Source organism: Mustela lutreola, chromosome 14 (genome assembly GCF_030435805.1).
Source record: "Mustela lutreola isolate mMusLut2 chromosome 14, mMusLut2.pri, whole genome shotgun sequence".
Taxonomy (NCBI): domain Eukaryota; kingdom Metazoa; phylum Chordata; class Mammalia; order Carnivora; family Mustelidae; genus Mustela; species Mustela lutreola.
The window spans coordinates 16,509,760-16,533,997 of NC_081303.1; the positions used below are offsets into that span (position 1 = coordinate 16,509,760).

Genomic DNA, 24,238 nt, shown 5'->3' on the forward strand with positions numbered 1-24,238 from the left:
GCAAACGATTCTAGAATGCACCTGAAAATGTAAAGCTGATGACTGATTTTAGTGACAGCTTTGAATGTAAATTTGAAATCCTCAAAATAAAATTAATAAAAAACAAGCTATATTCTTTGAGTAAAAACATTCTGCATCGTTTCTGATGTGCGGAAACAGGTTACAAAAAACTTGTCTCAGAAATTTTAGGGTCGGGGCGCCTGGGTGGCTCAGTTAGGTGAGTGTCTGACTCTTGATTTTGATTCAGGTCATGATCTCAGGGTCACGGGATCAAGCCCTGAGTTGGGCTCTGCACTCAGCGGGGGGTCTGCTTGAGATTCTTTCTCCCTCTGTCCCTCCCTCTGCCCCTGCCCTTCTGCACTCTTTCGTTCTCTTTCTACAATAAATAAGATTTTTTTTTTTAAAGATTTTATTTATTATTTGACAGACAGAGACACAGCAAGAGAGGGAACACAAGCAGGGAGAATGGGAGAGGGAGAAGCAGGCTTCCAGCCGGGCAGGGAGCCTGATTTGGGGCTTCATCCCAGGACCCTGGAGTCATGACCTGAGCCAAAGGCACAGACACTTAACGAATGAGCCACCCAGGCGCCCCTAAAATAATCTTTAAAAAAAAATTAAGGTCGGGCGCCTGGGTGGCTCAGTGGGTTAAAGCCTCTGCCTTTGGCTCGGGTCATGATCCCGGGGTTCTGGGATCGAGCCCCGCATCGGGCTCTCTGCTCAGTGGAGAGCCTGCTTCCCTCTCTCTCTCTCTGCCTCTCTGCGTACTTGTGATCTCTCTGTCAAATAAATAAATAAAATCTTAAAAAAAAAATTAAGATCAAGTTACAAAAGAGAAATGAGAAAAGAAGCTCCTTGATAGCTTCCTGCTTAGATAACTACTCTGTAAATCTGAAATGACTTTTTGATTTGTTAATATCCTAAAAATGCACAAAGCACTATTCATGAAAGCTGTATGCAACATCTTGGTCACTTTTACTAGTGTTTGTTAAAACACAACTAATGGGGAACACGAGAGTTTTGCTTCATAGCAGGTTGCAATGTGGCTGAGATTATGGGAAAAGAACAGATAGATAATGAATAGAAAGTTCTACCAGAATCACAGTAATGTTTCAGTATGTACTAACGTGCACATCACTTCCACAGATAATTAAGAAACCATTTAAAGAATGAATAGTCTTGGTGAATGGTTTTGGTTTACATCTCGGAAAATAAGAACTCACCTTAGAAAAATCACAAAATAAGCAGCATTCATGTGCCTCATTTCTGCTCTGAAGGGGCTTGTTCCAGGACAGTTTAGGTGGAGCTATGAGGACTGTGTCCACTGTCCAGGGCTCCACTAAGCAGGTTTATGACTTCTCTTAATATTGACACATTGGAAAAATTATCTTTAAACAGTCCTCTTTGCATCTGAAATCATCTTACTTCATTTCTCTTCCTGTGACAACTATCTACTTTCCTTATACAACGAGAGATGTCAAGGAATTTCCCAGATGGAGTTCTTGAGGGTTAAAGGGGAAAACCCAGATCCTGGTATCCAGAAATAACTACAATCACAGCTAAGCATTAGGGCATTATGCTTCACATTTCAAACAGGCCTCGCAGTTTGGGTCTGAGCCCATTTCCGGAGGCTACTGCTGAAGGCCATGGGGGGCGGAGGGGGGACATTAGAGCCAATTAAAAGGGTGCTAGGGAAACCCCTCCCCATTTGATGAAGGTGAGTTTAAGGAACCTTGACCTAAACGGTGAAGTCTCTGGAATCTGTGCTTTGATCCTGAAGTGAGGGTGTTCAATCTTATTCTAAAATGCCCAAGATTTTGAGGTTTTCAGTAAATCTGGTTAACCTTCTGATTTCTAGACCCCTTTTAGGTAAAAATTCTACCCTTTTTTGCTTGCTTTTTCTTTTTTTTTTTTTTTTTTTAAAGATTTTATTTATTTATCAGAGAGAGATAGGGGGAGAGAGCAAGCACAGGCAGACAGAATGGCAGGCAGAGGCAGAGGGAGAAGCAGGCTCCCTGCTGAGCAAGGAGACCGATGTGGGACTCGATCCCAGGACGCTGGGATCATGACCTGAGCCGAAGGCAGCTGCTTAACCAACTGAGCCACCCAGGCGTCCCTTGCTTGCTTTTTCTTAACACCCCTTTCTTCTCTATCTTCTCAATTCCATCTGCCAAAAAGAGGAGACAGTTACCTCTTCAGAGCAGCCGTGAAAATGCCACAGAAGCATTTGCTCTCTACCACACTGGGATTTCATGCAACTTTCCCTAATTGTCAGTGTAGCACTGTCAGTCGTATTTTGCTTCTGCAGGTTTTTAAAAAGAGCAGCCATGTTCAATGTTGTGAAATACGACGTGTCTCCTCCTTGCCCCCCCGCAGAGCAGTGATGAATCTCAGCGCACGCTCGGCAGAATTGGATTGTGTTATGCACAGCACACATGTTCATCACCCAAACTGTACTCGCTGGGATGGATGCAAGGAGAAGGAACTGCTGAGACTTCAAAATCCTAGTTCCTCAGAACTGGTTTTATTAGCCAATGTATACCAAAGATGGTGGTAAAAGAAGTACTATTTTTTGCCGTTTTCTTTCATCACTGAAGCTCTCTGATGTTACAGACTGTGGTTTTCCAGTCTTTGATTAAGCCTTGCCAGTCGTGTGCTGCTGCAACACCAGAGATACAGCTTTGCAACCTGTCACCTCTTCTGGCAGGCAGCCGTCCTGGTCTCGGAGGGTGGGGTCGGCGCCGGACTGGAGCAGCAGCTCCACAATGTCCAAAAACTCACAGGCAGCAGCTGACAGGAAAATCGACAAACAGGAAAACAAGGTTACCGTGAGACAAAGAGAAACGACTGTACTCCAGCAGGAAAGGCAAGTGCAGAGCAGGGAGAGATCCTGAACAATGAGAAATGTTAACAGGGGCTGGAGGGTGACCGGGCCATGGGGGCACCTGGGTGGCTCAGTGGGTTAAGGCCTCTGCCTTCGGCTCGGGTCATGGTCCCTGGGTCCTGGGATCGAGCCCTGCATCGGGATCTCTGCTCGGCGGGGAGCCTGCTTCCTCCTCTCTCTCTGCCTACTTGTGATCTCTGTCAGATAAATAAATACAATCTTAAAAAAAAAAAAAAAAAAAAAAAAAAAGAACTGGGCCATGAAAGTGCATTTTCAAGTGTTAGGAAAATCGAGTCTATCTTTTTTCAATGCCCAGAAGCAAACAAACACATTTTCAGAACTGTGAGGTTTTTAGAGTATCTTAAGAATGAGAAGAGGGAAAGAACAAAAACAGCGCTAATGTATGACTTTGATCAGAATAATGTTAGGTTTATAGGCTAGGTCAAAAGGCTAAAAATGTTGTAAATGTAAAAGGAAAGATTTCGTTTTATCTTTGAAGAGGGGCTTAAATGGGTAATTAACTAACCTTTAAAATTTGCAAATGAAAAAAAATATCTGGCCTAGTCATCAGACCATCCCTCTACAGAACTTTCATTTATTTAAAAAAAAAACAAAAACAAATGACTCCAATCACACAAGGCACAGGAAGGTGACACAGACCTACAGATGTGGAGATTCACTATGAAGATGGCATGTGTCCAGGAAGGACACACAGAGCAAAGGGCTAGAACGGACAGCCACCTATGCTTTCGCACATACACAGAAACCTGATTTATGACAATGCTGGCATCGCGGATCAGCAGGAGACAAAGATGCATTCATTATGCACTGACACAACTGGGCTAAAGGCAAAAACAGGCATTTTATCCAGGATGAAACAGAAATGGCAATAAACATATGAAAAGATGAATAACCACATTAGTAGTCAAGGAAATTAAAATTAAAACTCGGAGATACCACTTCATACCCAGAAGAGAGGTGGAAATTAAGAACAGACAACAAGGAGCTACAGAAGAGGGCTGCGGCAGGGAAGCTCCCCTCCACATGGCCCGAGTGCACGCTGGTGTGGTCACTAGGGACAACAGTTTGTGTGCTGAACCTAACACACGTGGGCCCTGCACTCAGCCATCCCTCTCCTACTTACATACTCTAGAGAAACTTGTACGCGTGCTCTCTAGGTGATGTTTGCAAGAATGTGTGTAGCAGCGCTATTCGTAATAGACCCCAAAGGTCAACAACCCAAATGCCCATTAAGAATAACATGGGAGGGGCGCCTGGGTGGCTCAGTGGGTTAAAGCCTTTGCCTTTGGCTCAAGTCGTGATCCTGGGGTCCTGGGATCGAGCCCCGCATTGGGCTCTCTGCTCGGCGGGAAGCCTGCTTCTCCCTCTCTCTGCCTGTCTCTGTGCCTACTTGTGATCTCTGCCTGTCAAATAAATGGATAAAATCTTAAAAAAAAAAAAAAAAAAAAAAAAAGAATAACATGGGAAGGGGCACCTGGGTGGCTCAGTGGGTTAAAGCCTCTGCCTTCGGCTCAGGTGGTGATCCCGGGGTCCTGGGATCGAGCCCCATATCTGACTCCCTGCTCATAGGAAAGCCTGCTTCTCCCTCACCCACTCCTGCTGCTTCTGTTTCCTTTCTCGCTGTGTCTCTGTCCAATAAATAAATAAAATCTTAAAAAAAAAAAGAATAATATGTGAAAATAAAACACTGTTTACTTCTTCAATAAAATACTATACAACACTGAAAACTAATGAACAATAGTTTTACTGATGAGAGTGCCTCCAGAACATAACGTTGAAGGAAAGAGGTGAGTCAGAAAAATACATGCAGTGTGGTTCCACTTAAACAAAAATTAAAAAACAGACCAAACTAAACACCATTGTTCAGAAAGACAAATATGCAGTGAAACTACAAAGGAAATCATTAATATAAACTTTGGGATAGTGTTAATCTTGGGGAGAGGGGATGGAGAGAAGGTCATGTGACCGGAGAGGCACACCCAGGGGTTCCAAAGATACTGGCAATGTTGCATTTCTTAAGCTAGGTGGTGGATACATTTTTTTTCAAGTTACATTTTAAATTTTTCATATACATTTTATATACTCTTTCACCTAGGGTGATAGAATGGCAACAGCAAAAAGTCAAAAAAGAAAAGAAAAACAGGGAACGAAGGGTAAGGAATTTGATTCAAAGGTCACTTTACTGAGCACATGCGACAGCTGTCCTATCAAGGATGCATTAAGATTCCTGTTTTGCAGAACTTATGAAAAAGCTGTGAGGCTAATATGTAAATCGGGCACTCAACACAAAAGAGTAACGCGCGTGTGCATGTGCACACACACACTCACACACACACACACACACACACGCCCTCCTGCAAAGACGTGGGGGTTCCAGTGGGTGGAGAAGTTGAGGGATCAGGAAAAACACAAGTAGGTGGTACATAAGCTGAGCTCTAAAGGACAGAGTAAAATTCCCGGTAACCGGAGACAGAAAGGCATCGTAGAGAGAAAGCATCGCTGACAGAGGGACAGAGGGAGGGCCTGGGAAAATCAGAGGGGGCGGACCTGAGTCCAACCGTGCAGGGCTGTGAGAGCCTTAGGAAGCCATGCTGAGAAGTGTGATTTTGTCTGCATTTCTAAGGAAGGAAATGGCGTGATCTGGCCTCTGTGCACGGGTGATAATTCTAAAAAGAGTGACTTGGGCAGCCTAGAAATTGGTGGCAGGCAGATGACCTAGGAGACTATGACTATTTTAGGAGGCTTGAAATTTGCCAGCGTCAGCATGAATATAAAGGGACTGAACAAGAGCCACTGAAATTCTTGTGGAGGGGACACAGCAAGTACTGGGCAGACTTTGAAAAAATGTCCATGAACATGAAATTTAATAATTAATGAAGCTGATATAATGTTATATTTACAGTTAAACATTTGTTATTTTGCAATTTTCTTTCTTTTTTTGGGGGGGGGGGAAACAAGAAATATTTATTTTAGGTTTCAAACATTTTTAGAGGTTTTTGAAAAGCCCACTTGTGATCATAATGCTTACTGAATAAAATGGCCCAAGTTTTTCTATACTTGATATGAAACTCAGATACCATAAAGAAATTTACTGATACATCTGAATTCATAGAAACCTAAAACTGATAAATTTGAACACATAAAAATTTAAAACAGCTATACCATACACACACAAAATATGATATGTAATGGTAAGTCATAAACTAGGAAACATTCACATATATAACACATACAAGAGCTAATAACCTTAATATTTAAAAAGCATTAACAAATCAAAAGAACAGGCAGGGTTGTCTGAGTGTCTCAGTAGGTTAAGTACCTGAGTTTTGATTTTGGGTCAGGTCATAATCTCGGGGTTGTGAGATCAAGCCTTATGTCAGGCTCTATGCTGGGCGTGGAGCCGCCTTAAGATTCTTTCTCTCCCTCTCCTTCTGCACCTACCCCAACTCTCTTAAAAAAAAAAAAAAAAGAAAAGAAAAAAGAAAAAAGAACAATGGGCAAAAGAATTACAGGAACCAAAGATGACACCCATGTTTTTAGTCGAGGAGACTTGTGCTCTGTCTCTCTCTCTCTCAAATTAAAAAAAAAAAAAAAGAAAAAAAAAAAAAGAAAAAAAAAAAAGATTTATTTATTTGAGAGAAAGAGCCAGAGGGGAGGAGCAAAGGGAGAGGGAGAAGCAGGTTCCCTTGAGTGGGGAGTCTGATGCAGGGCTCGATCCCAGGACCCTGAGATCATGACCTGAGCTGAAGGCAGGTGGTTAACTGACTGAGTCACCCAGGCGCCCCTCAAATAAATAAATACAATCTAAAAAATAAATATACAAGTAACTCTTATAGCTCAACAATAAGCAAATAAGTAACTGGATTAAAAATCGGGCCAGAGACCTTAACTGACACCTCACCACAGAAGATACACAGATGGCAAATAAGCTTATGAAAAGGTATCCCACAACACATCAGGGAAATGTAAATTAAAAGAACAATGAGATACCACTACACACCTATCGGAATGGCCAACATGTGGGACATGTCAACACCAAATGCTGGTAACAATGTGGAACAACAGGAACTCGCTCAGTGCTGGTGGGAATGCAGAAGGGTACAGCCATTTGGAAGACAGTGTGGTAGTTTCTTACAAAATGAAATACATACACCCTTACCATGTGATCCAGTAACCATGCTCCTTAGTGTCTACCCAAGGGAGCTAAAAACCTATGTCCACTCAAAAACCTGCACATGAATGTTCATAGCAGCTTAAATCATCTTTGCCAAAACTCGAAGCAACCAAGATGTCCTTCAGTAGGGGAATAGGTATAAAAACTATGGTACACCTATCTAGACAGTATAGTATTACTTAACACTAAAAGGAAATGAGCTATCAAGCTATCAAAGGACATGAAGAAACCTCAAATGTGTATATTTAGTGAGAGAATCCAATTTGAAAAGGTTACCTACTGTATGATTCCAACAATATGAACATTCTGGAAAAGGCAAAACTATGGAAATAGTTAAAAGATCAGTGGTTGCCAGAGGCTGGAGGCAAGGGAGGGACAAACAGGCAGGACACAGTAGATTTTTAGGGCAGTGAAAATACTCTGGATGATATCATAATGACAGATACATGTCACTTTATACTTACCCACAGAATACACAATGCCAAGAGTGAATCATAATGTAAACTTTGGGTGATTATATTACGATATGATAATAATTTTATGGTATGTAGGTTCATCAACTGTAACAAACATACCAGTCTGATGAGGGATGTTGATAATGAAAGAGCATGAGAACTGCTTGTTGTGAGGAAAAACTCTCACACATGGTGACCAGAAGTGAAGTGTGGTGGTGTGAGGGTACAGGAAAGACACACAGGGAGTGTCTCTGTTCTTTAGAGGGAGGTTATCCATGGGGTGAGGGGTAGATGGAAAATCTCTGTACCTTTCCCTCAATTTTGCTGTGAACCTACAACTGCTCTAAAAGTCCTAACCCACCAAGCACTTGTAATTGGGTCTGTTTCTAGGTTATCTATCATGTTTCACTGATTTACACACCTATCCTTATATTAATACCACAGTGTCTTGATGTTTGTGTAAGTTCTGAAGTAAGGGTATGTCCTCCATCTGGTTCCCTTCTTTTTCCATACAAGTTTTAGAATAAGCTTGTAAATTTTTTTCAGAAAGTCCTGCTGGAATTCTGATTGGGAGTGCATATGGATCGATTTGGGGAGAGCGGAGAGCTTAACAGCATTAAGTCTTCTGGCCCATGAACAGCAGTATGTCTGGCCACTCACTTAGATTTCCCTTAGTTTCTCTGAGCAGTGTTTGGGAGTTTTCAAGCATATAAACTGTGCATTTGATTTACCCTTGGCTTTTAATTTTTTTGAGGCTCTTATAAATGGTATTTTAAAAAAAATTTCAATTTCTAATTGGTTCACTGAAAGTATGAAGGAAAACAACTGATATCTGTATACTGACCTGGTTTTTGACTTTTAATTTCCAATTGTTCATTACCCGTGTATAGAAGCTTCTTGATTTTTGTATATTGATTTTCTTCCCTGCAAACTTGCTGAACTCAACTCATTAATTCTAATAGGTTTTTAAAAAACAGATTCTTTGGGGTCTTCTACATAGGTGTCACATCATCCGTGAATAAAGTTTTATTTCTTCCTTCTAAATCCATCTGCCTTTTACTCCTTTCTTTTGCCTTAATGCACTGGCTAGACTTCCAGTATGATACTGAATCAAAGGGGAAGTGACCTCTCTGCCTTGTTCCCAGTCAGAAGGAGAGCATTCAGCCTTTCGCCATTAAGAATGATGTTAGCTATCAATTACTTCAGGTTGAGAAAGTTCCCTTCTATTCCTCCTTCTATTCCTGCATTTTTTTTTTTTTTAATCATGAAGGGAAGTTGAATTTTATCAATTGTTTTTCCTATATACATGGAGATGGTCATATGTTTTGTTTTGGTTTTGATGTGTTGATATGGTGAAATACAGTGATTTTCAAGTGCTGAACCAACCTTGCATTCCTGGGATAAAGATACTGGAGTATGATTTATTATTTTTTTGTATATTGCTGGGTTCACTTCACTAATATTTTATTAAAGATGTTTGCATTGGGGTGCCTGTGGGCTCAGTCAGTTGAGCAAACCAACTCTTGGTTTCAGGTCCAGGGTCATGAGATAGAGCCTGCAGTTGGGCTCCATACTCAGCAGGAGAGCTGCTTGAGATTCTCTCCCTCCCTTGGCCCCTCCCTCTGGCTCATGATCTCTCTCAGAATTAATTAAAAAAAAAAAAAAAAGATGTTTGCATCTATATTCATGGGAGATACTGGCCTGCAGTTTTCTTTTCCTCTAGAGTCTTTCTGGTTTTGGTATTAGGGTAATGTCAGCCTCATAGAATGAACTGGACAGCATTCCGTCTTTTATTTTCTGATAGAGTTAATGTGTAGAATTAGTTTTATTTCTTCCTTAAACATCTAGTAGAATGCATCAGTGAAGCAATCAGGGCCTGGTGATTTTACTGTGGAAAGATTTTAGCTCCAAATTCAATGTCTTTAATACATGATATATGGCTACCTAGATTATCAATTTCTTTTGAGTTTGTGCCTTTAAGAAATGTGTTCATTTCCTCTAAGTTATCTAATTTATTGCTATGAAGTTATTTACAATGTCCTATTATTTGCTTCATAATATCTGTATGATCTATTATGTCTCCTTTTCATTCCTGAAATTGATAATTTGTTTCTTTTTTAAAATTATTATTTTTTTATTGCTCTGGCTAGGGGTCTATCAGTTTTATTATTTCAAAGGTTTTCAATGATTTCATGGATTTTCTCATTGATTTCTGGTTTTCTATTTCAATGGTCTCTGTTCTAATCTTATTTTATGTTTATGCTTATCTTGGGCTTAATTTGTTTTCTCTAACCTTTGAAAAGTAGAATCTTAGCTCATTGACTTGAGGGCTTTCTTCTTTTCTAATAAAAGCATTTAATTTCCCTCTAAACACTGCTCTAGCTGCATCCCAAAATTCTGATAGCGTGTTTTGCTTTTCATTCAGTTTTAAAATATTTTGTAATTTCCCTTGGAATTTCATTTTTGACCTATGAGTTCCTCAGAAGTGTGTTTAGGGTTCTGACAATTGTGGGGGCAGGGCAGTTTCCAGATACGTGTCTGTTACTGATTTCTAATTTAATTCTGTGGTGATCACAGAGCAAACTTTGTATGATTTAAAAAATATTTGTTGAGGGCGCCTGGGTGGCTCAGTGGGTTAAGCCGCTGCCTTCGGCTCAAGTCATGATCTCAGGGTTCTGGGATCGAGTCCCACGTCGGGCTCTCTGCTCAGCAGAGAGCCTGCTTCCTCCTCTCTCTCTCTCTGCCTGCCTCTCTGCCTACTTGTGATCTCTCTCTGTCAAATAAATAAATAAAATCTTTAAAAAAAAAAATATTTGTTGAAGTCTGTTTTATGGCCTAGAATATGGTCTATCTTGGCAAGTGTTCCATGTGTACTTAAAAGTATTCTGTTTCTTAGAGGGAGTGTTCTGTAGATGGCCTACGGATCTGAAGATGATAATTAAGTCAAGTTGGTAGACTGTATTGTTCAATTCTTCCATATCCTTGCTGAATTTTTATCCACTTGCTCTATCCATTACTGATTTATAGCCTGACAGTGAGGTTTTTTTTCCTTGCTACTCTGTGTCTTGTAATTTTGACTGAATGCAGAACCCTGTAAGGTCGCAGGGCAGTGGAGACTACACTAAATAACAGTATTCACACCCAGAAAAACCTATGCCTCTTTTGCTGTCATGTGGTTGGTATGGGTGCTGAATCAGTCTGGTCCACAGCTGAACCAGGTCTGGGTTTTGCCATTGCTAGAGGTGACTTCAGGGCGTCACACACTTCAGATTCCTCCGGCTGTGGGCTGCTGCTACCTTAAGTTTCGTGTGTGGCCACAGATGGGGGCTTTGTTTGTTTGTTTTTCCAGTATTCTTGCTCCACCCTCAGCTTTAGGAGACTCCGCATCTGCTACAGAGGGCATCTCTCTGCACTTGAGCTCCTTCCCCATCGGCAGCAGTGCTGCTGCTTACTGCTCAGTCTCCCGAGGGGAGTGGAATAGAGTTTTTTTGTCCTTCTGGGCTGGTCTCAGTCTTAGGCAGAGGTGGGGATTTCTCAGTGTTCCTGCATTCCTGCCTCCCACCCCCAAACGTACAAAACACCACCCTGTGTGAGGGAACAACGTCTGAGGAGGGACAGAGTTCTGTGCCCTGCTCTCGGTGGCAAGAGATCTGTTTTTGGGTCAGCGCAGGGCTCCCCGTCTTTCCCAAGTGGCAGAAAGCTTGCTTTTACTCCCCCTCCCAAAGCAGAGGATATCTGCCCGGACCTAGGGACAGGAGAAGAGGACAGAAAAGTTTTCTGCTCTCCCTGAGAGGCTTTTAAGGCATTTTGCTTCACATGAAATAAGAAATCAGAGAAGTGGCAGGATTTCAGGCCTGGCTGACACTGAGAAGGGCTCTCTCTCTTCTCAATTCCTCCATGGTTTTCCTAGTCGGTGAAAAGGGGCATGTGAGGGCGCCTGTGTGGCTCAGTGGGTTAAGCCGCTGCCTTCGGCTCGGGTCATGATCTCAGGGTCTTGGGATCGAGTCCCGCATCGGGCTCTCTGCTCAGCGGGGAGCCTGCTTCCCTCTCTCTCTCTCTGCCTGCCTCTCAATGTACTTGTGATTTCTCTCTGTCAAATAAATAAATAAAATATTAAAAAAAAAAAAAAGGGGCATGTGAATGAGGACTCACTCCTCTGGGGTCTGAGACTCCCGGTTACTATAGAATGTCACACTAGCTTACTTTAAGAATCTGTTAATTTTAGCCATCTCTGTACTGCTTTTATGGTGGCTGCCTCCTCCTGGGATGCTCCATCAAAGGTGAAACAGTTTGTGTGTCTCACTGGGGCTTGTCATTCTTTGGAATCCAGTTTACCTTGCTGCCATGCAACCTCTGCTATCTGAAGGGTTCGAGAACTTACTTAATAATCTTGTAGATTATTTATCCTCTTCTTCTTGTTAGTACGGGAGCATCACTCTCTTGCATTTCTCTCCATTTCAAGGGGAAGTAGGAATTCTGGGTGGCTCAGTTGGTTAAGTGTCTGCCTTTGGCTTGGGTCATGTTCCTGGAGTCCTGGGATCGAGCCCACACTGGGCTGCCTGTTCAGGGGGGAGTCTGCTTCTCCCTCTTCCTCTGCTGCTCCCCCTGCTTGTGCTCTCTCTCTCTGTTAGATGAATAAAATATTTTCAAGTGGAAGTAGAACACTATGGGAGTTAGGTTTGATTTTTTTTTTTTTTTTTTTTAAGATTTTACTTATTTGAGAGACAGACAGAGAGAGCACAAGTGGGAAGGGGCCGAGTGGTAGGGAGAAAGAATCTGCAGTGATCATGGCGTCTGCCACGGGGCTCGATTCCATGACAGTGAGACCATGACCTGAGCTGAAACCAAGAGTTGGACGCTTAACTGACCGAGCCACCTGGGCGCCCTGGGAGTTTGGTTTTAAATGATTTAGTAATGATATTTCTTCTTTTGCTCTTTGTTGTTACTCAGATAAAGACAGTTTCTCTGGCTCCCTTCTTTGCTGGTGGCTGCTTCCTCCGGGCTCCCTGCTGTAAGCTGTTAAATGGCATAAAGCCAGCAGCCAAAATCACGTTGTGATGAGTTATAAACCTGGGACAGCTTTGGCCAGCCTTTAGATCACCTGCCTTGACAAACTCAGGCACCAAACCCTACTACGTAATAGCACAGGCTCAGAGGGAGTTCTGTGTGCTAGAGGTGGAGGGCAGAATTTTACTCTGAGCTGAACGCTATCTCTGCCTCCAGGGGTGTGGGATTTCTTAGAGGGCTACCAGGATTATCAATGCTAAATCAACATTTGATGAATGAATGAATAAATAAATAGAGAGTGGGAGAAAAGGTATAAAAAGGCAAGAATTGCCTATTCCAGTCCTGGGACAGGCGTTAATGAGCTAAGATTACATTCTGCACGTAAGTCACAGACAGAATATCTTTACCAAGGCCCAGGATTCAACAGAAATTATATAGGATTATAACAGCCCTTGAAGAATTTAAAATAATCTCTCCCAAATAATATAATGGACACTTTAATTTTACATTTCTGAAAGGTTTTACCATGAATCACTGTACACCAAATTAGATTCCAATGGAAGGCAGTCTCTTACCAAATATAACAAAGTTAAAGACACATTGCCTAGTGTCAAGTAGTTGAGAGAAGAGGGTATTTATCCTGCATAGAACTAGCTACATGACATTTATGTTTTGAGAAATAATCATTTAACCTTTTTGCCGCAGCTATCAGTTTCAACTTATTGTAAGAAACATTTAGTTGGGTTTTAAAATTGGAACTTTTAAAGCAGTATCAGGGGAATAAATTTCCAAGTGTATAAATCTGTAATACAGGATAATAATGACCACTGTCCGATCACACTTCTCAAGTCTAACCCAACACTTGAGACTCCTAAGCATGAAGATCAAGGCTAACTCGATGTATACTACAGCTGAAGACACTAAGCCGGCTGTCTCAGACAAAGAAGCATTAATTTCACATATGCCATATTGTGAAGTGACTTTTCCAGCTGTGAGATTTGATATAACGGTATGAGTACTAACTCAGGAGTAGAGCTTACATTTTTAAGTTCCACATGTGGAGGACCACAGCCAACCAGCTGATAAAAGGCTAAGGTGGCCATCTGACAATCCCCTACCCCAAACAATGTGAAGGGAATTTTAACTATAAAGTAAATTAGGAAGTTCAGGGGGTACCTGGCTGGCTCAGTCGGTACAGCATGCCACTCTTGATCTCGGGGTCATGAGTTCAAGCCCCACACTGGGTGTGGAGCCTACTTAAAAAAAAAAAAAAAAAAAGAAGAAATAATAAATTCGGAAATTCAGGGTTGTAGAACAGTACTTCAGAGTGAAGGACAGGGTGTCCATTAAGAAAAGGAGTTTTATTAACAAAGGCCTGGGATTTATGCGGAGACAGGCCGACATGAGCACAGGCAATCAGGAAGTTGTAACAGACAGAAAAAAAGGGAAGAGGAACACTCATTTCAAGGACAAGAGACCACCACACAGGTGAACCACATTCTGGTAAGAAGACGGCATCAGTTATGTCTGTGACAGACAAGGTGTTGCGTGTTCCAAGGCTTTGCCAACTGGCAAAGATAGGCGCCCAACAAATCGTTTTTGAAAAAAAATATGCTTTGTCCCCCCGCCTCGCTGGTGAGCTACTTGGTCACATGCTTTGTTAGATTCTCCTCTCCATCCAGCACGGTGCTGGGAACTTAGTATTTGCTCAAAATTCATTAGTTAATTGATTTCTCCGCCTTTGGCATCTTCAGTAAAGCACAATTCACAAGGCAGAGTCATCTTTTCAGGAACGTGTGAGCTGCCCAAGCCCTCAAAACGGACAAAGGCAAAGGAGAAGAGAGAGGGATGAGAAGGTGCTAACATTTTGCCAAATTAATGAGGGGATATATTGGTGCCCACAATGTGCTGGGAAATACAAAACCAGTCACAAGCCTGTCTCGGAAAAGCTTGAGCAAGTCTACAGGGATTAGAACAGTTGCAGAATTTATAGCACCCTGGGAACCTCTATTTGTCAAGTGCCACAGAGGCAGCCCTGACACTGGCACAGGTGAAGATGAATTTTCATTCAGAGCAGCGAGCCTTCTGACTCCATTAATCCTCAGGGTTTTGATGATGAATTTCTTTCTTTTTTTATTTTATTTATTTTCACTCTAATGCCTCCTCCCACTGCCCTGTAACAGTGTGGAAGGAACAGAACAGATGGTGCTTTACGTGGAAGCCCGAGGGCTCATGAGGATACAAAGCCTGCCCACTCTGAAATCACATGACTGCACGTGCAAGGAAAAGCCTTGATTTCCCCTGGGAGACACAGATGCAATGATGTTAGTATTCCCAGCGGAGGGAAAGGGGGGGAAGGCTAACAGGCCATTTACAAGGAAGACCACACTTACCCTAATATACTCTTCAGCAAGAACCGTGTTTAATCACATAACAACAGGAGGACTGATATGTGAAGATTAAAAAACACCAAAGTGAAATAGAGGCAAGTAAGGGTTTTAGTATGCTGTTATGCAAAGCCTAGTTAGAATGAACTAGAGAAGACATACAGTAGTCGAATACTGGCCTCTAGTTAACCTGCCATTGGCTCTGACCCAGTTTTAATCGGAAGAAGCCAGGATTTACAACCTGCTTAAGGATGGAGTTTGACAACTGCTATAATCAGAAGAGCTGTCAACACAAGGACAGCTGTCAAGCCAAACTGTAATTCATAAAAAATAATAGCTAAGCCCCTAAGATATCCCCAACATTGTCTGTACTTACTGGATTTAACTATACTTACAGTTTTATGAAAGTTACAAAAATAGGCTAAGGGTCCTAAAATCAAATAAGATCAAATAAAAAAAAATAGCTATGGAGTACCTATTAAATTAAAAAGGTTAAACAATACTAACTGATTAAATGAATAAAATATGCCCAGCAGCTCTCTAGCACGTAGAGTTTAATAAATGGTTGTTATTATTACATGCCCAACTCCTCTTTGATGACCTTAAAAACTGGCAAAAGTCTAGTGACCTAGTAAAAAAAATCTTAATTAAAAATGAATCACTCCTATAAGTGATTATTAATGAAACTTAAAATCTTAATTTCATGAAATATTCTTGAGTTGTCAGAATATTTTAGTTTTATATATTTGTAATGTCAAAACCTCTTAACTAATGATATTACTTTAGTGTTTAATTATCTTGATTATAATATACATGGTATTTGTTTTGTTCTTTCTACAACGAATAATATAATCTGAGAGACAGAAATAGAGGTTGTTTTACTAGATCAATTTTGGGCAGGATTCTTGAATCAGAGATAATTTTTATTAACGTCACAACTCTCAGTGAACAGAAGCAAGAATATAAAAGCACATGGATGGACCAGATATGGATAAAGTATAGTTTAGAAATATAGCCTTGACTCACTAAGGCAACCAATGATAAAGAATTTTAATTTGTTTTATTTCTACAAAGGATTATCACCCAGAAAATAATGACTACTTTAAAAGTTTACCAGGACTGTAATTACTTATGAAATTATGAAAACAGAACTGCAAGTGGAATCTGAAGACCTGGACAAGTGCCTTGGCTCTGCCACTACAACCTGTATTACCCTGTCAAGGTCACTTGGCCCCTCCAGACTTCAGCTTTTCACTTGCGAATGCAGAAAACAAGGCCAAGGTCAGATTCTGTTGCAAAAGTTAAGAGATTATGTATATGAAAACAGTATCACTACCACCACCTTATATCTATCCGGGTTTGGGCCTCTTCTGTGTCTAAGCATTTTATTAGAATATTTATAAATCAAATACAGAAGAGGACCAAACTCATACATACAAATTTTCTTAAGATAAATTTATCCTTATAACTAGCACACAGATGAAGAATGAGATCATTATTAGAATCTCAGAAGCACTGCTGCCCTGTTAAGCCCTTCCAAATATCACCTATCTATTATCCCAAGGAAACCAGGATCCCATTTACTAATGCTGGAGATGAGTTTTTCCTGTTTTTGACCTATATAAGTGGATGCTTAGAACTCTAGTGTCTGGCATTTTGAACTCAAGAGTGTGGGATTCATCCGAGGTGTTGCGTGTAGTTAGTCTTTTTTATTGCTGTATAGATTTCCATTGGATGAATATTTTACCTGATCAGATTCTTGTAATTCCTGAATCTGAAGATTTGAGTGTTTCATCAATTACACAAACTATCAATAGATAGATCTTCAAATATTGATTCTTACCTAATTTCTCCTAGATCTCCTACTTAAAAATGCTGGACTTGATTATTTTATACTCCTGGTCTCTTCCACATTTCCCTTTATCTTCTGTACTGCCTTTAGAACCACCTTTTTGTTCACCATTTCTTTTTTAAACTTCTGCCAATTCTGCACTTTAACCTATACATTGTAAAATTTTTTTTTTTTAATTTATCAAAGTTCATATAGTTCTCTTGCAAATTTATCTGTTCTTTCTGGGAAAGTCTTGTTTGTATGTTTTTCATCCACTGATTTTACACAACTTCTGGTAACTTCTGTCCAGTGGTTCCACTGAAGTTCTTAAAAGTCTAACCCTGAGGTTTACTATGTCTGCTGACAACCACTTAAGTAGATTTTGTAGTTTTAGAGTATAAGCTCATTTTCAGCAGGGCTTCTTTCTGTAGGACTTCTGTGCTGCCCTGGTTGAGAGGGTGTCCCTCAAGAGAAGTTTAGCATCTGCTTTCCCAGGTCCCTCATGGGTACCAGCCTATATCCTATGGCATAGGTTATGTGAATTTATTCACTTGATGGATTTATGAGACAGAGTATAAATTTAAACCCCAAACTCACATGAGATGGGGCCTTTCTATCCCCAACTCAAAATTCTGATGAATGGCAGGTAAGCTTCTTTGTCTTCCTTCCTTACACTGTTGGGCCAACTTTTTCTAATGTAATTAATTTTTAAAAAAGATTTTATTTCTTTACTTGAGAGAGGGTGATAGACAAAGAGGGTGATAGAGCAGGAATGAGCAGTAGCTGGGAGCAGAGGGAGAAGCAGGTTCCCAGCTCAGCGGGAAGCCTGACAAGGGGCTCAATCCCAGGACCCTGGATCATGACCTGAGCTGAAGGCAGATGCTCAACCAACCAAGCCACCTAGGAGCCCCAATTTTTTTTTTTTTTTTTTTTTAATGGAGGGTATAGCTCTTTGCGTGTCCTGGCCTATGTGCAGGGTCTCCATTCCAATGCCTCATTATTTCTCATTCAGGAGCATCCATTCCAGCGGCACCACTGAAACCCAAGCCCATCGTTTTCCCACTAAGATGTGGTGTCAGCTCAAACAATTACCATTATGACTGTCTCATCCTCGCATTGTGGGTGGGAGTTCAAGACACCCAAAGTCTGGGGACATTCTTTCACCTTTAAAGAAGATTTTTGGTGTATTTTATCTAGCCAACAGTAGGTGCTCAAAAATATTTGTTGAATGAATGACATATAATTAAATAAGTCATAGTCACAATACTAATAGAGCCTATGATATGATTTCAAGCAATTTAAAATTAATTTTCAGATAAATTATATATAACACTCAATGTCTCTTCCATATGTGTGTGTGTGTGTGTGTATAAAATCTCCAAATAGAGAAATTATTAAAGGGCTTATAGGAAACCTTTTTATCCTATGCTTGTATCGTATCCTAGCCCTGCAATTCCTCTTCCCTCAGGCAAGCAACAATGCCTTTTTGTGTATTCTTTTGAGGTATCTTCTGCAGTTACTAGCAAATACACATAGATATATTTACAGTAGCACACTATATACACTGTTCTGCACCTTAATCCCTTAACAATGTATCTTAGAAAATTTCCCATATTAGTATATAAATAAAATACAGCTTATTCTGAAGCCTATCAGGAAGACCTTGGGAAAATTCCAAACCTGTTGCTATCTAGAAATGCATTTTGCGTATGTCAAGCTTAAATGGACACATTCCCACCTCCACAGAGGTGCTCACCCTGCGTGGTTAGCTATGGATGATGGGTGACTCGTCTACATTTTCAGAGGCGCATTCAGTCGGCCTTAGCTGTGTCTACAGTTTCTGGATGGAGAACAGAAGGAAAGCACAACCCATGCCATAGAGAAGGCACTAAAAATACCTGAATGGTGGGTGAAACAGGAAAGAAGGGGATGGAAATCACAACTGGGTTATTAGCAGAGGATGTGGCTACGCTGGCAGGGAATATCTCTCAAAGCAAAGCAATGAACTCTGACCTAATGGCAAATATTTTGGAGTAAAAGAAGTTTGCTTCTTGAAATCAGACATCAGGAAAAAGGGGGAGCCCTGAACTTCGCACTGAAATACCAATCACTGTGAAGTTTCTTCCTTCCCCTAATTATCTGGGCTTGTCTGACTTAGGCCTGCTTGTCCCAAACTGCCATCACAACTGTGGATGTGCCTAAGAAAAGTTTTTTCCTGGGTCAAAAATTAGGGTTTAGAAGAGCCAGCGCTTGGTGATACTTGAGGCGCTAAATGCCAGAATAATCACATAAATGTGTTTGAGGAGTGAGCGGTAAGTGCTGTGGAAAGACGCAAGGGAAGGGACTTGCTTTTGTCTCAATTCCTAGTAAATCTAGAGATGTGGATTTGAATTTCCAGCTCCGTTAAGTAGGTTTATTAACTTTTTCCTCATTTACAAAATGGGGAAGCCAAAGCACTATTTTTTAAAAGATTTATCTATTTATTTATTTATTTGAGAGTGAGAGTGCACACACAGAAGCAGGGGGAGGTGCAGAGGAAGAGGGAGAGAAAGAATCTCAAGCAGACTCCCTGATGAGTGTGGAGCCCCACTCGGGGCTCACTCCCAGGCCCCTGAGATCATGATGTGACCTGATACCAAGAGTTAGAAGCTTAACCAACTGAGTCATCCAGGTGCCCCACCACACCCTGTTTTAGAAGGCTGCTTACAGAGGGGGCCTAGAGCTTACTGCATTAATATGTACATTTTTAATGGTTCACCTTTCAAAGGCATTTGATAACATAAAATACATATATATGTATCAAGGTGTGTGTGTGTGTAATTTTAATTAACAAATATTTTAAGTATGGCATAGAGAGGAATATAAAGGCTAATAAAACAAATTTTTGGCTATGACAAGTAATGTTGCAATAAATATTCTTAATCATGTCTCATCACATCCGTGTCCAGGAATATTTCTAGGTTATATAAAGAGAAGTGGAAGTGTTGGGTTGGGTATGCGTACCTTCAATTTCACTAGATTTCGCCAAAGTGATCTCCCAGGTGGTGGTGACAGTTGATACTCCTCATCAGCAAAGTGTGAGTGTTCCTGTTGCTCCACGTCCTCACACTAGTATTTATAGTTGTTTACTTGTTGCCAGTCTGACCAGTGTCAAGTTACATCTAAATGTCATAATCTGCATCCCATGATTATGGCTGGGAGACGGTTCTCCACGGGACTCTTGGTGATTCTGTACCTCTTGAGAACAAAGGTAAACATAGCTTCTGTTCCAGACTCTTTTTCAAGGATGCGTGTGTAGTGAACAGCCTTGGACAACAGAGGTAGTGTTTCTTCCAGGGTAGATTCCCTTTTATTTTTTTTAAGATTTTTACTTATTAATTTGAGAGAGAGAGAGAGCTCGAGGGGGAATGGCAGGGAGAGGGAGAAGCAGGCTCCCCTCTGAGCAGGGAGGTGGACGACGCAGGGCTTAATCCCATGACCCTGGGATCACAACCTGAGCCAAAGGTAGACACTTAACCAGCTGAGCCACCCAGGCGCCCCTAAGCTCAGGATTCCTAAGACATGATATACTGTGTATGTAGTATCTACCTGAGCTGTTCTGCTTAGCTCCCACGGAACTCAAAAGGAAGTGACACAAACATCAAGCTCATACTGCTTGCTGTACTGTGAGTAAGTCTTGTGTTTTTTTACCAGAACCCAGGAAACTGTGCTGGGCTAACTTGTGAGTTTGTAAGCAGGGTATAATCCCAGATCAGTCATAGTTCTTGAGAGTGATGAGTGGGCTGAGGATCTTTTCTTGCTGTTTATTTGATTTTGGCTCTTCTCATCTTTGAACTATCCATTTTGGGGGTCTATTTTTCTATTTGATCGTCTTTCTTCCTTTTTTTTTTTTTTTTTTTAAAAAGATTTTATTTATTTATTTGACAGGCAGAGATTACAAGTAGGCTGAGAGGTAGGCAGAGAGAGAGAGGAAGACGCAGGCTCTCCGCTGAGCAGAGAGCCCGATGCAGGGCTCGATCCCAGGACCCTGAGATCATGACCTGAGCCGAAGGCAGAGGCTTTAACCCACTGAGCCACCCAGGCGCCCCTGATCGTCTTTCTTATTGGCTGGGTATATGTTCTTGATATAATCAGAATAACGATCTTATGCAGGTTATTTGCATTTCACATAGCTCCTCCCAGTCTGTGCCTTGTGTTCTTACTTTGCTCATACTATCTTTTGTCTAATAGAAGTTTAAAATTTTAATGTATTTATTTAAATTTAAATTATGATTTGTATTCCTGAATGTTTTCTTTCTTTTTTCTTTTTTTAAGATTTTTTTACTTACTTATTTGACAGAGAGACATAGCAAGAGACTAAACACAAGCGGGGGAGTGGGAGAGGGAGAAGCAGGCTTCCCGCTGGGCAGGGAGCCCTGATGTGGTGCTCAATCCCAGGACGCTTCGATCATGACCTGAGCCGAAGGCAGAGGCTTAACGAACAGCCACCCCAGTGCCCCAATAAGCCATTATTTATCCCATTCATCTAAAAGTTTCTAATTTTGCTTTTCTTTCTATATGCATTCAATTCACCTAAAACTGATTGATGTCTATGGGGTGCATTTTTTGGTTATCTACTGTTGTGTAACACACTACTCAAAATTTAGTGGGTTAAATACAACAATGTATTATTTTTCATAATTCTGTGGGTTGAACAGCTAGTTCTTTTGCTTTAAGGAACTAATTTTTAGTTTGTTGATTTTCTCTATTGTTTTTTGATCTTCTATTTCACTTATTTCTACTCTAATCTCTATTATTCTTGCTGCTTTCTTTAGGCTTTGTTTGCTTTTCTTCTCTAGTGTCTTAAAGTGGAAGATTAAGTTAGTTACTAATTCAAGATTTTTCTTCTTTCTTAACATAGGCATTTACAGCTATAAATTTCTCTGCAAGCACGGCTTTAGCTGCACTCCGTAAGTTTTGGCATGTATTACTTCATTTTCATTCATCTTAAAGTATTTTCTGATTTCTCTTAATTTCCTCCTCCTTGACCCACTTGTTATTTAAGAGTGTGCTGATGAGTTTCCTCAGATTTGTGAGTTTCCATGTCTTGACATCTAATGTCATTCCACTGTGGCTGGAGAACATACACTGCACCATTTCTATTCTTTTAAATTTATGGAGTTGTTTCATGGCCTTCATATTGCATATCCTGAAGAATGCTCTATGTGCACTTGAAAAGGATATATATATTCTGTTGTTGGATGGAGTGTTTCTTACAAGTCTGTTAGATCTGGTTGGTTTATAGCGTTGTTCAGGTCTTCCATTTCCTTGTTCACCTTCTGTTTAGCTGTTCTATCCATTACTGAAAGTGGGGTGGGGAATCTCCAACTATTATTTTTGAAATGTCTGTTTTGAGTTTTTTCTTTAGTGGTTGCTCTAGGGTTTATCACATAAGTGGTTTAAGTCCAGCTTCAGATTTCTACAGTGATATGTAGAAACATTACTCCCATATATCTCTATTCCATTTTCCTTCTTTTGGTGGTAGTGTTGTTATACCTGTTACATCTATTAATGTTACAAATCCAACAAGACATTATTACAATTACTTTAACATCTGTAGCCCCTTCCTTAACCCACTGTTACTTTGTTCTCATCCATCTCCTTTGGGCAGTTATTGGCAAATACATTATACTTGTATATGTTATGGGCCCAATAATACATTATATACATATTATTTTAGACATTACTTTTTACTAATTATTTTAGATATTACTTTAGACATTACTCTTTAAGAAAGAAAGGAGGAAAAAAGTGTGCATGTATACTTTTTTTTTTCTAACTATACAATTGTACTTATGAGTGTTCTTTATTTTTTCATATGGATTTGAATTATGTTTTGGGTCATTTGCTTTTAGTGGAATATTCTCCTTTAGACTTCATGTCAGACAGGTCCGCCAGCAACAAACGCTCTCAGTTTTTGTTATGTGGGAAAGACCTCTTCATTTTTGAAAGACAGCTTTGCTAGATATAGATTCCTTCTGTTTCTATAAATAGATATTCAAGGTCAGAACACGGTGGGATAACATATTGAAAGTGCTCAAAAGAAACCACTCAACTGGGGCATAAATTATCCTACAAACCAACCCAAACTGTGGCTTCTTTAAAGCTCCATGTTTGGTACTTGTTCGTACTGACGAAGGCTCCTCCCCGATCTAGTGTTCTCCCATCCTCTCCACTACTCTTGAAACTACCCTTCGCCTTGAACTTCTCCAGGCTCCACTGCAAATGAGGTCAGTTCCTTTGGGAAGAGATTAGGAGCTGTTTCATAGTGTGCTTCTCCCCCTAGGCAAAATCTCTGAGCCAGATTCTAGAGCTGGGAGTGGGGACAGCAGCAAGCTTCTCTTTGAGTGACACCCTTCCTCCCCCTGCTCTAGGAGTTGGTGCTTGGTGGCTTTGTCGGGGCAGCCTGGTGTGCCTCTTGCAGCATGGAGCCATTATAGCTTGCGAGCCAAGGCAAGGGTGATCAGTACCGTCAGCGTACCACACCCAAGCCTCCATTTTATGAGAGGATGATGGACAGAATAAGGGAGCCTCCATCTCCTGACTGCACTTGCCCAGGACTTAGCTCTTTATATTTTTGTTCTGCTTTCTGATACATAATCAGGCCACAGACGTTTCCTTGCATTTCTAGTTTATTATGAGTTTTAATCATAAACAATCATATTAGCTAACATTTACTGAGTACCTACAAGGTGGTGGACATTGTCCTAAGCACTTTACATAGATTAGCCCATTATATGTTTATAATATATCTCTGAGGTTATTATTATTATTCCTATCTCACCATAAGTAAACAGATACATTGAAGTTATTAAATAATCTGTCCAAGTTCAGTAGCAGAACTAGAGTTTGAACCCACAAGTCTGGCATAAGAACCTGGGGTCTTAATCACTTTTGTGTATTGCTTCTTTATATTGCATTCTGTACTGAAGTTCCTCAATTGCTTTTTCTGCATATGATTTTATTTATTTATTTGATAGAGAAAGAGATCACAAGTAGGCAGAGAAGCAGGAGGAAAGAGAGGAGGAAGCAGGCTCCCTGCTGATCAGAGAGCCCTACATGGGGCTCCATCCCAAAACCCTGAGATCATGACCTGAGCAGAGGCTTAACCCACTGAGCCCCCCAGGCGTCCCTTTGCATCTGATTTGACCAAATGGTTTTCAAAAAATTCGTTGTGGCAAACTGCATTAATAAATGTTTAAACTGTTAAATCATTTTTGAATTCCCAGGATAAATTCAACTCGACCACATCTTTAAAAAAATACGACGGATTTCATTTTCTAATATTTTATTCAGGATTTTTATATATATGTTCAAATGTGAGACTGACTGTGCTGGTTTTGATACCCAGGTTATACTAGCTAAACTCAGAGATAAGTTGGGCCATGCATTTGGTGATATTCCATCTTCATTATTAGGCTGACAAATATAGTTAGCATTAAC

At 40.6% G+C, this 24,238-nt stretch overlaps 1 protein-coding gene across 2 annotated transcripts in view; it reads right to left on the reverse strand.

Annotated features, from left to right (window-relative positions):
- Window positions 1-2,486: 2,486 nt before the first annotated feature.
- ACBD6 (acyl-CoA binding domain containing 6) overlaps window positions 2,487-24,238 on the reverse strand; it is a 214,496-nt gene continuing 192,744 nt past the window's right edge. For both annotated transcript variants that reach the window (XM_059146833.1, XM_059146832.1), the window contains one exon: window positions 2,487-2,787. In XM_059146833.1, the coding sequence (XP_059002816.1) occupies window positions 2,633-2,787 (155 nt within the window). In that variant the 3' untranslated portion in view covers window positions 2,487-2,632. The remainder of the gene's footprint in view (window positions 2,788-24,238) is intronic.